General features: G+C 39.4%; 1 protein-coding gene across 1 annotated transcript; it reads right to left on the reverse strand.

The window, feature by feature from the left end:
- Nucleotides 1-6,957: 6,957 nt before the first annotated feature.
- On the reverse strand, nt 6,958-9,356 carry LOC133862408 (L-type lectin-domain containing receptor kinase S.4-like). The gene has a single exon (XM_062298209.1). The coding sequence runs from the start codon at nt 9,267-9,269 to the stop codon at nt 7,263-7,265; it is 2,007 nt and encodes a 668-aa protein (XP_062154193.1). The 5' UTR covers nt 9,270-9,356; the 3' UTR covers nt 6,958-7,262.
- Nucleotides 9,357-12,435: the final 3,079 nt, after the last annotated feature.

A 12,435-nucleotide genomic window follows, 5' to 3' on the forward strand; every position in this document is an offset into this window, starting at 1 on the left:
CAAAAACACAAAATTTGTGTTCTTTATGTTCCTGTTTTTATTTTCTCTTTATGAGTCTTGCCTGTGACTTTAGTTTAACTCTTTGGTACTATAAAATGATTCTTTTTATCCTTAGTTTGGTTGGTGGGAAAATGGAGGGAGAAAAGAGAGTTGAAAATTGGGTATTGAATTTTCTGTTGATTTTCTGTTATCTGATTGGATGTATTGTGCTTCGGTAGCTTGTTTGTTTTTTTTTTGTTAGCATAAGAGATTATTTCTGATTGGGCTGCAGAAATTTGGCAAAGGTGATTGGAGGATCGTTTAAAGGAATGTGTTTGATCGGCCTCATTTTGGATATCAAAACTTTGGCTTTCAAATGTAAAGATGCATAGCCACTACAAGCTCTGTATGGAAAGCAGTAATCTTAGTTTAGCAAATTCCATTTGTAAAGTTGTGTGCATGATTTATTGGTTTTGTTAGGTGTTTAGGCGATAAGGAGAGTTGCAAAGTGAATTTGGTCATGTATGTGGTGGTTAGTCTTTTGGTGAATTAAAGAAGCGATCATTTGCGGAGGACATTGTAAGTTGATGTACCCATTGCTTTCTAGTGTCATGTTTTCACATATGTTTCTTTCCCTTTCTCTTAATGTTTTGGAATTTGTTTTCTTATTCGCATAAAGTTAGGCTGCTCTTTTTGAAGACTTTTCATTGTGTCTTTCACCTACAAAATGTTTTGGAATTTGTTTTCTGATTCGTTTAGGAAAAATCAAATAAAAGTTGTGGAATTGGAAAACAAACTTACACTGTTAGTATCGTTTGAATAATAGTATTTTTGGGAGAATTTTTTTTTTTTTTTTTTTTAAAAAAGAAAAGATAAAAGAGAAAAAAAAAAAATAAGAGGAAGGATCCTTTCCTGCGCAGGTCTTTTCTCTGCCGAGGAAGGTATCCCTTCCTTGAAATACGCATTCTTGTATGTAACGTATTTTCTTGTCTTTCCATTTTATTTTATTTTTTTAAAAAAAAAAAAGATATTCTCATAGTCAGACATCTAGCTGTGCTTTCTACATCTACATCCAATACGACCATGGTTTACCCTTGCTCCTTAAAGAATAACTGAAATTTATTGAAAATCTTTCACGCCTTGTCTCTACCGAACATGTAGATGATGCCTAGAGAATGCAACTTTTCTTCAACACTTAAGGCTGCATATGCAATGATTTGGGTGGCATGGCTTGACTAATCTCTAAATTGTCTACATATACTATTTTTACTGCTTCACAAGCAAGCTTTGTTTTTCAGGGGGATCAGAGAAATCATGTCAACAACTTGAAGAGAAGTTGAATATAATGAAATTCAAAGCAATGAGAGAATCGTGCATCAAAGAAAAAAAATCCAATTAGAGTGTCACTTTACAGATCAAAATGGAATATATCAGTTTACCATATATTCCAACTCAATGACACAAATTTTACAAAACCAAGAACATTCCAGTATCGTATGCATAATTCAACAAGCAATATTCACTTTCATTCCTCTTTCAACGTACAGTACCAACTTCAAGCAATAATATCACCTGAAATAACATTTAAGGACACCTTAGACAATAGCAACAATAGAATATCAACTTTGCAAGTAATGCATAAAAATAGTAATAATGTCATACATTATAGGTTTTTCTTCAAAACCATCAAATTCCATTGATGTTTACCTCCAGCTAGTTCCGATGATAGAATTTTGAGTATCAGAAAAGAAAAGGATGATAGAATTGTGTTATGTTTTTTCCCTTCAAATAAATGACATGATAAAACGAGTGTGCTAGATGCTCTCCTATTCTGGGAACAAGAAATATGTGGAAAACATGATCTATGGGTTTTGAGCAGGATTTAGCAAGATAGTTACCAGAGAAGTTTGAGGGTGCAACAAACCTTCCCTGTTGCTCTTCCTAGTTTCATTCAACTTACTATAGAATGCACTTTTTCTGTAAATCCTTAGGCACAAGTTGCTTTACTATACAAAGAGAGAGTGACAAAGAAACTGAGACATTTACTAGTTGACTCTATAGGTAAAGTTCATTATTTCAAACATAAACAAAATGACTTGGAAGAACTAACATCTTGAGCTCATACCATTATTCCTAAATAATCTGCATGAATTAGTTAAATAAAATTTATCAAAGCTATCAAAAAACTATTCTTCAGTATACATGCATTTCAATGTTCACCATTAACATGAAAGGTGCTTAAATAATCTATAATGTCTTTGCTTCTAAAATTCTGCAGAATTTGCAGGGAGTCTTTCAATGCCAAACAAACATTAAAGTCTTGTTTTGGTAGATTGGTAGGCATTATGTAATTTGAGCACGTTTCATTCTACATTTGCTTTTGATTCAGTTGAAATCTAGGATATGGTGTGACATTATGTGATTCAACACACACAGCTTCAAGGATATAAGCATACCAGGTTAGAATAGTGCTCATAAGGATTTCCTAACAAAACCAGCCACGCCTCAATATTCCAAAACACAGCAGAAGTATAGTTCAGAAAAATGGTGTATATACAGCTCATACCTCACCAGGGAAGATAGCCAAATTTGTCTATTTGGTGTTTGTTGTTCAACACATAGGTATCCCAATCCCCGAGTTTCAAGGTTAACACCTCATTCTGCCAGATTCACACCCGATAAATGTTACAACAATTACAATTCCTTACAAAATTAAGCCAATTCCAAAAATGAATTGATCGCTCCCAAGTCTCACCCTATAGTCTACGTCAAAGCCATCTATTTTAACATTATCACCGTATTCCTGCGCACCAAAAAAATCAAAACCACAGTGCTTGTGAGTGCTTATTGTCATAAAAGAACACAAAAACATAGTATATAATGTAAGATAACTAACACAATAAAAGGGTGACTCTGAAAGCAAAAAGAGAGTTAGCAATCAAGATTCTAAAGGTTTTCATTCCATTTGCAAGAAACGTTAGTGATAAGTTTAGATGCTTAAATGCTTAAGATCTAAAAGGATATCTGAACCATTTCCTAAGCAAAGCCGAACAACAAACCACCGAAAAAGGGAAACATTAATCGATACCAAAGCTAACCATCATGTCCAGACCCACCAAAAAGTGCAAGTAGAATCTACTCGCCCTTTGTTTCCTTGTAATATAGCAAAGAATGCTAAAATTCATAAACTAGGCTCTTACGAGTAACCAAGAATTTCATAGGTAGCAGCTGCTAAATAGGGCCGGCAATTTTGACACGATCTGACAACTCGACACGAAATTAGTGGGTTTGGGTTTACCCTAAATGGGTCTACCCATTTATCTCGGTCTGGCGGGTCAGGTCGTAGGTGACCTGCCAGACACAATTAACCTTTTTTTTAAAAAAAAAAAAGGGGGGGGGGGGGGGGGGGGGGGGAATGGGAAATCTGAAATTGGGAATGATCTGGATCTGTTTTAACTTTTACGCTTTTAGGTTTTTTAGGTTTTTAGCTGAAATCAAAAGATTCAAAAGAATCAAAATAGTGAAAACACAAAACTTGGAAAAGTGAAAAGTGAAAAGTTGAAAACCCTAACTTCTCCTTCAGCCTTGCTGCGTCGCTGGCCTGTCGCCCTTCTCTTCTTCTTCTTCTTCAGCTCCGCGCTACCGCCCCTTCTTCTTCCTCCAGTGAGGCCCAATCGGAAACTGGACCCGTTAGACGGACAACGCTCTTTCTCTCTCTCTCTCTCTCTCTCTCTCTCTCTCTCTCTCTCTCTCTCTCTCTCTCTCTCTCTCTCTCTCTCTCTCTCTCTCTCAGTCTCTCTAGTCTCTGCTCTCCGCTCGCTGACATCTCTGCTCTTCGCTCACCAACATCTCTGCTCTCCGCTCGACGGACGACGCTCTTTCTCTCTCTGGGGCCGATGTCTCATCCAGTACCACCGGGTCCGCCGGTATGTTAAATTGTTAATAATGTGTTTCTTGATTAATTAGTTTAACTTATTTGGCTTCTGCAGAACCTGTATACTTTTTGTCAGTATGAATTTTGACAATTTTTGTGTGTGGAAATGGGTGTTGTTTGTTAGGGGGAGAAAGTGAGATCTGAGAGCATTATGATTGGGTTTGGATTTGGATTCGATTTCTTTGTGCTTTACTCCTTGGACTGAGACTATTGAGCTGTGAATTGCATTTTCTAGAGAGAGAGAGAGGAAATGTGGTCAAATGGGTCGTGTCACCCGATTCAACCCATTATGTTAAACGGGTTTCACGGGTCATGTCAGGTGACCCGTGAAATTATCGTGTTCGTGTCGTGTCTAGAGCTCCGACCCGTTAACATAAACGGGTCGTGTTTGAGTCTAGCTTAAACAGGTCATGTCGGGTACCTGTTTTGCCAGCCCTACTGCTAAATAACAGAAAATGACCCATGCTTTGTGGAACCAATTAGAATCCACCGCAAGCTAGCATGAAACCAGTGTTTTTGTACCTAGTGTGTTCATGCACACTGCGAGCACCATATACATTTTCAATGAACCTAGTCAAGAACAAAACCAGATCAAATGTGTTATGGGTTTAGCTAAAAACTTAATACCCAAATCATTTACCATGAAAAAAAAAAACCCACAAGCCGAAGGCAGGAAAAAGCCCACCTGGTTTTAGGTTGCCCGTTTACGTATGGGTTTGAAGTGTCAAACAGTAGTCCGGCTATGGAGAGAGTGATCAGACGATGGAGAGAGAGATCTGGCTATGGAGAGAGAGACCCGGCGATGGAGAGAGAGAGAGAGAGATCCGTCCATGAAGAGAGAGACCCGGCGATGGAGAGAGAGAGATCCAGTTATGGAGACAGAGACCCAGCCATGGAGAGAGAGAGAGAGAGGTCTCTTGGTCGGCGATGGGCGGCTGCTCTCCTGGCAGCTTTGGTGATAGGGGCTTGTGCTCCGTTTGTTTCGATGTAAAACGGTTTTGGTCGTAAAATATTTTTAGGGAAGTCATTTTTCAAAAAAATATTTTTCGTCGAAATCATTTTTCAGTGTTTGGCGCGTACGAAAATTTACAAATATTTTTTATATTTTAATTTAATCATATTAATTTAAAAAAATTAAATTTTATTCACAAAATAAAACATGTTAATATAAAATAATATAATTTTTTTTTTTAATTTTTTTATATTTGACACGTTCAACTTCTTATGATCTGTTTGGGAACCGAGTGGAATAATTATTCCACTCGGATTTTTACTAAAACCCGCCCACCCGCCCGAATACCCGAATTTTCGTTTGAATTTTAAGCTGATATTTTGTGTAAGAGCTGGGCCCACGCGCAGGGGAAATTGTCTCCCAAAAAGCGCGTGGGTCCCACATATAAATAATAAAATAATATAAATTTAAATAAAAATAAAATAAAAGAAATTAATTAAAAACAATGGGGATGGCTGCCGGTTGGCAGCCACCCCTTGGGGGTGGCCGCGCGGGCCTCCCCAGGCCAGCGGGGGTGGCCGCGCGGTCACCCCCGACCAGCGGGGGTGTCCGCGCGGTCACCCCCCACCAGCGGGGGTGGCCGCGCGGGCCTCCCCAGGCCAGCGGGGGTGGCCGCGCGGGCCTCCCCAGGCCAGCGGGGGTGGCCGCGCGGGCCTCCCCCGGCCAGCGGGGGTGGCCGCGAGGTCACCCCCGGCCAGCGGGGGTGGCCGCGCGGGCCTCCCTCGGCCAGCGGGGGTGGCCGCGCGGTCACCCCCGACCAGCGGGGGTGTCCGCGCGGTCACCCCCGACCAGCGGGGGTGGCCGCGCGGCCTCCCCCGACCAGCGGGGGTGGCCGCGCGGCCTCCCCCGACCAGCGGGGGTGGCTGCCAACCGGCAGCCACCCCTGCATCAGTTTTTTTTTTAAAAAAAAAAAAAAAAATTATTTATTTATTTTTTAATTAAATAATCAATATATAATAAATTATTATTATTTAAATTATTATTTTACACAACTTTTCAAAATACCAATCATTATACACAACTTTTTAAACTTCCAATCATTTTTTACCATTAAAATATAATATTTTTCAATCTCAAAATTCAACATCCAAACACAATTTTTTACCTCGATATTTGTAACTAGAATTAGAATTGAATTCTAATTCTCAAAATTCAATACCCAAACGCACCATTACCGTTCTGGGAGGATCCCGGCCGAATTGGCCAGAGATTTGGCCAGTATCTCGGCCAGATGGCCGGAGATCCGGCCGGACTGGCCTGAGATTCGGCCAGAATGGCCGGATCTGTCCAGGATCTCGGCCAGATAGCCGGAGATCCGGCCGCTCCGGCCAGTCTGGTCGGAATCTGGAACAGTACGGTTGGAATCCGGCGACGGTTGCCGAATGTCGCCGGATTCCGGCATAATTTGTCGGAATCCAGTGATAGTCAACTGCTAGAACGTAAAGGTCGACTGCGTTGTTTAAAAGAGTGTCAACTGCGTCTACCATCTACGGAAAATGATTTACGCTTTTAAAAAGTGTAAATCATTTTCCGAAATTTATTAAGCATTTTTGGTCAAATGGAAATCATTTTCTGGTTAACCATTATTTTCGCCCCTACCAAATACCGAAATCATTTTCCAGAAATCATTTTACGCCAAAACAAATAGAGCATTAGAGAAAAAAAAGTGGGAAAAGTGGAGGGGAGTTTGGGCTGTGTGTTTTAAAAGCTGAACTAATTTTTTTCTTTTTTTAAAAGGAAGTGTAACGTGGACACGAAAGTCGGACGATAGTGGGATGAGAGCGAGTTGGATCGACGAAATCTTGGTTGAGTTTTACGGAAAATGAAAATGATAGGTAGGGGACAAACAACTGTTCCATTACCCTGTTTTGGTTTTTTAAATAAAAAAAATATATATAAATTTATCCATTGATGTGACACATCAAAGAACAAATTTACATATTTTTTTATTTAAAAATAAAAAAAAAAAAAAAAAGTAAAGAAAATGATGGTGACAATAAATCACTGCTCGAGTTCTACAATCGGATTGATGTGAACAAAACGTGTAGCCTATTGCTCGCGGGAAATGCTAAATGTACAACTTTTTTGTACAACTTCAACATAACTCACTCACAATGGGGTGGGGCCCACACACTTGGGCCCCACTCCATTGTGAGTGAGGGTTGTGTCAAAGTTGTGACGAGGTTGTACCCCAATCATGTCCCAAGATGGTAATTAATTTATTTACGTCCAGATAAAAGGTACAACAGTGACCATTTAGCGAAAGTTAAAATTCAAAGCCTAGCTAGTTAAATAAAAAGGAAACCTGAACATCCAAAATAATGCCTAGCTAATTGCCTACCTACCTTCACCTTTGGAACTCAAAGTTGAAAATGGCAAGCTTAAACCAGCTTCAGGATCATACGACGTAGTAGTACTAGGATAAAAGTGTACATAATCCTCAGCAGTAGCACTTCTTTTCCCATATGGCACCGCCACCTCCTCCTGCAGCTCCAACTCGCCTTCCAGGTACCTCACCACCTGTCTCATCGTGGGGCGTGCCTCAGGTGAATCGTTTGAACACATCAAGCCCAGTTTGAACACCAAAACGGCCTCAACCTGATTAAACTTTCCCTCCAACATTTGGTCAACAACGTCAAGAATTTCTCCTACCCTCCATTTCTCCCACACCAAGTCCACCAGAATGATATTCTCAAGCGATGCTTTAGGATCCACCGGTCTTCTACCGCATACCACTTCCAGTAGCAAAGCGCCAAAGGCATACACATCAGAGCTTGTTGTAGGCTTGCCTGTGCGACACAGCTCAGGCGCCAAATAACCCAGCGTGCCCACCACCCTGGTGGTGTTTGCGTTGGAGCCGTGCTCGTATAGCTTAGCAAGGCCAAAATCACTCAGCCTTCCATTAAACTCCGAATCCAATAACACATTTGCTGCCTTGATGTCTCTGTGAACTACAGTTTGTTCCCACTCCTCATGCAAATATAAAAGCCCTGAAGCCACACCTTTGATGATCCTGAACCTTTGCTCCCAGCTCAGGATTGTTTTAGGCTGATCGTTAAACAGGTACTTGTCCAAGCTTCCATTCGGCATGAAATCATACACAAGTAGTAGATCACCTTGCCGGCGACACCAACCCAACAATTGAACCAAATTTCTATGACGAAGACGGCCAATACTAGCAACCTCCGTCACGAATTCTTGCAAACCTTGTTTTGAATCAGGGGAAACACGCTTGACAGCAACTTGGGTGTCTGAGTTTGGCAGAGTTCCTCTGTAAACTCGACCGAACCCACCAGATCCAAGTAGCTCTTTCTCTTTGAAACCCCTTGTTGCTTTCTTCAGCTCCTCGTAAGAAAATCTATGCGGACCAATATCATGCTCCCAGTCCTCAACCACATCAGCCTTCTTTTTCCTCCTCATGATGTAAAAAGTCAAAGCAGCAAGCAAAATGACAGCCAAAGCACCTGAAACTGAGACGCCAACAATTAGGCCTGTACGATTCTTTTTGGTCCCAGTGGCAGTACTGGGAAGCTGGGGCTTAGTAAGTTGATCTAAATTGAGAGATTTAGCGTCTCCATTCATGTTGAAGCTCCAACCCAGGATATAATGCGAGCTCGCGATTAAACCAGTAGCAGCAGAAAATCCGATGTACATAGATTCATTAAGAATTTGTGAGAGGTTCACTGTAGAGGACAAAAGTATAGAACTGGGTTTGGTAGAGTTCGTCGCAAGCCTGACATTTAATTGGCTTGTTGGCGAATTATAATCGATCCATGCCTGAATTACCTGACCACTCGTCAAATTAAAGGGAACCGGAACAGATTTGGTCGATATTATGCTATTGATGTCGACGGCAACATGGTTGTAACCGGTTTCACCGTACTCGGTGTTCATGTAAGTGTCGAATTCGACCGCTAATATGTGGTTCGAGAAGTTACCATTATTGCTGGCGTTGAAGAGGCCAATATAAGAGCCTGGATAACCCCCTGGAATCCCTTGTACGGGAGAGATTGCGAAGGCGAGGCCATCGCCGCCTTGTTTCCCAGGCTGGGGGATTATAACGAAAGCGAACGAGGTGGAGAAGGACATCACTTCGCCGCTGGAGTTCTTGAATTGGATTGGGTGTGAATAAAAGGCGTGGCCGGAAGCAATGGTCGAGGAGTAGTCTGTTAGCCTTAGTACGCCATTGTTCTCAACCGCTGCAACGCCGTCTAAGCTCAAGTTGTTGCCTGCAGCGCTGAACCCGCCGCTGAACTCGTCCAACAAGGGTCTAGCATCGTCTTGAGGCTTTACTGGACATAGGAGTAGAAGGAAAACCCAGAGAGAGATGAGTATTTCTGGCATGAGAGCTAAAAAGGAGTTGAGCTTTGCAGAAAGAAAGCGATGTAGGAGCTTAAAAACATATGCCTAGAGCACAAACGGGTTGACCTGCTAGTCCGTGATCCATTACAAAATCAGGCAAAAATGTTTGAAGATCATTTCCTGGCCTGAATAACGGCGGTGTAAGAATGAAAAGAATCCTACAAAATATTTGAACATTATTATTAGAATAATAAATTTTATTTTTTGTATAAAAATATTATTTTGTCTCTAAATTTATGATTATGTTTTGTATTTTTAGTTTTTTTTTTTTTTTCAAATATTTTACTTATAAGATACTCAAACTTTGTCCATATAAAGACATGCATGTTTGTATTATTTTTAAATGAAGTTTTGAATCATCAATTAAATTTTAAGTTTTTCAAAGAATTAGAGTAATTTTTCCTTTTATTTATTTGGGAGTAATTAAGAGTTTTTTATTTTCTATTTGTTATTTTCTCTTTTCCTAAATTTTATTTTCTATTAATTGATTAATTATGAGGACCAAAATAGTACGTACACAGGCTGATCCGATAGATTGCATTTTGATAAAATTAAAGATGGTGGCGAAACCAGAGCCAACCAAACTCGATCAGGCGTTCTCTGGACTACCAAACAAAGATTTTATGGATCTGCGCCAGGAAAAACAGCAACATACTCACCGTTGCCGGTCCCAGAATGCAACCCGCTAGATTAAAAACAGGTTGCAGTTGCACATGTATGCTCCCCAAAAGCTACCCAAGGGCCAACTCCTCAATTTTTTTTTTTTCTTCTTTTACTTTTTCCTTTGGAGGTTACCACTCAACTGCGAATCAAGATCCCTACAAAATATGGGTGGTCCTCACTATATCTGGTAGATTTAATATATCGTTAATTAATTAGATGATAAATTGATAGAGTGATCTATTTAAAATATAAAAACTTAAGGATCTGCTTGTTGAAAATTTGAAATAAATCTTCATATACATAGTTAGATAGAAGATGATAAATTTTTAACCATAAAATGGCTAGATATAAGATGAAAATTTAGAAACTAAATTTAATTTTCCCTAATTAAAAAATACTTTTAATTACTACGATGTACTTGACTTGACATAAAAGAGCAAAGTGGAAGCGCCTTTTTTTTTTTTTTTTTTTTTTTTTTCAAAAGTTGAGTTACCATCACGACGTTAATTAATTGCTACCATGCATAATGGAGAGAGTTTTGGTGGTAGTGACGTACCGCTGGCTGCTGATAGAAATTTTTTTTTTTTTTTTTTTTTTTTTCTTAGGACATTCCTCAATTTAGGTTTGGTCCAAATACTAAAGCAGAGTCGTTTTCGCCGTAGGATGAGTCACGCCATTGGTCTCCCTGCTAATATGTCTAGGATTTATCTCATATTAGTTGTGCTAATAGGTTAGTTTATAAGTGTGAGAGAAAGCCTCATTCTATAAATTAGTTTTTGGGAATGAAAGAGCCCAAAATCACCCAACACTAAATAAGATTGAAAGTTATGTAATCATACTTGAGCATCCTCAATTAATTGCCCAAAGCGGCTCTAACACAGGTTTTCTTGGCACAAAGTATTCACTATATTAGAGCTATCTCTTTCAAAAATCACTCGTTGAAAGCCCAAGTCAGCGCAAAAGGAGACAGCCCTCCACAGTCCACTCTGCCACAACTTCCGCAACAATAGGTTCAGCAATGAAGGGGACGTACAACAGTGGCCATGGCAGCCTTGACGAAAATGGGTGAGAAATGTGAGATTTTTTTTTTTGGGTCCTTTGTATTGGCGTTTAGGGGAAAGTTTTAGGAGAGTTTTTGGGGCTGCTCTGCAAAAATAGGTGGAAGGGAGAGAAATTTTCGTGGGCTTCTCTAGTTTTCAGTCGGGTCAAAATGGGATCAAAGTTTCACATAGTGTGATTGATATTTAGGAATTTTGTCAGTCGAACCAGGTGTATTTGTTTTCATTTAAAGCGGTGAATATCATAATTTTTCTTGGAAATCTACTTTTATGGAAAGCAGTATTATTAGTTTAGCAAATTCCATTTGTAATGTTGTGTGCATGGTTTTGTTAGGTGTTAGCAAATTCCAAGCCGGCACGTATGGGGGTGGTCGAACCACCCCCGCGGCCCTTGGGGTGGTCCGGCCACCCCCAAGGGCCAAAACCAATATTGATTTTTTTTTTTTGTCAAGTGGGGTGGTTCGGCCGTCCCAAACCGGCCAAGAGCCACCCCCTTGTTTTTTTATTTTTTCAATTTTTTTTTAATTTTTAATATATATTTTCTTAATTTTAGTATTTTTTAATTAATTTTTAAAGATTTTTAATTTTTAGTTTTTAATTTTTTTATATAGTGCCACGTGTAAGGTTGACACGTGACGGACCGTCAGTTTTTGGACGGAGAAATTAACCGAGGTACTAATTTGGTTATTTTCAAAAACTGAGGTATTATCTATGATGCAAATTGAAATTCAGAAACTTAAAAATAAAGTTTCCAAAACTTAGAGACCAGAAGAGTATTTAATCCTAAATTCTAATTAATTATTTTTCATCCTAATTAGGTGGACTACATGCCATTTCATGAAATGCGTCCTGAGTTGAACAATATTTATCATCACGCTTCCTTGCATTGGTAAAGCCTAAATCAAAATCTTTCACGCTCCATGTGAAAGCCTAAATCTACGTAGTACATCTTCTCTATAACTGTTATTTTGAGCTGTGTATCTAACAATCTTTGGCTGTTTCATTTGTCTTTTGAGTTAAAAGATGAACCCAACTAGTAACCTAAAACGTTGTTCTTCTTAAGTTGCTTCTTATAATTCAATAACTCTAGCTGTATTTTCATTTGGATATTTGCAAGGCTTCACTTTTGTTACTATTTACTTTTCTTCTTTATCTACGTGTTTAGTGATAATCTGATATTCATTTGGGGGTTTGTTTATTCTTTATTTTGATATTCTTTTGACTAATGATTGTTTGACATGCTTGCATGCTTTAGATTGGTTAGTTGGTTGGATGATATTTTTTAAGGTTTTATTTGGGTCTTTTGCATAGGCAGGACAAAATGTCGGTAAATAGTGATGTGTCAAGTGCGTCAAGTGTACGTCTGTTATGTTATTGTCGAGTGCCTGCACATGTAAGATACTCTTGGACTGATACCAATACCGCCA

Source organism: Alnus glutinosa, chromosome 3 (assembly GCF_958979055.1).
Source record: "Alnus glutinosa chromosome 3, dhAlnGlut1.1, whole genome shotgun sequence".
Classification (NCBI taxonomy): domain Eukaryota; kingdom Viridiplantae; phylum Streptophyta; class Magnoliopsida; order Fagales; family Betulaceae; genus Alnus; species Alnus glutinosa.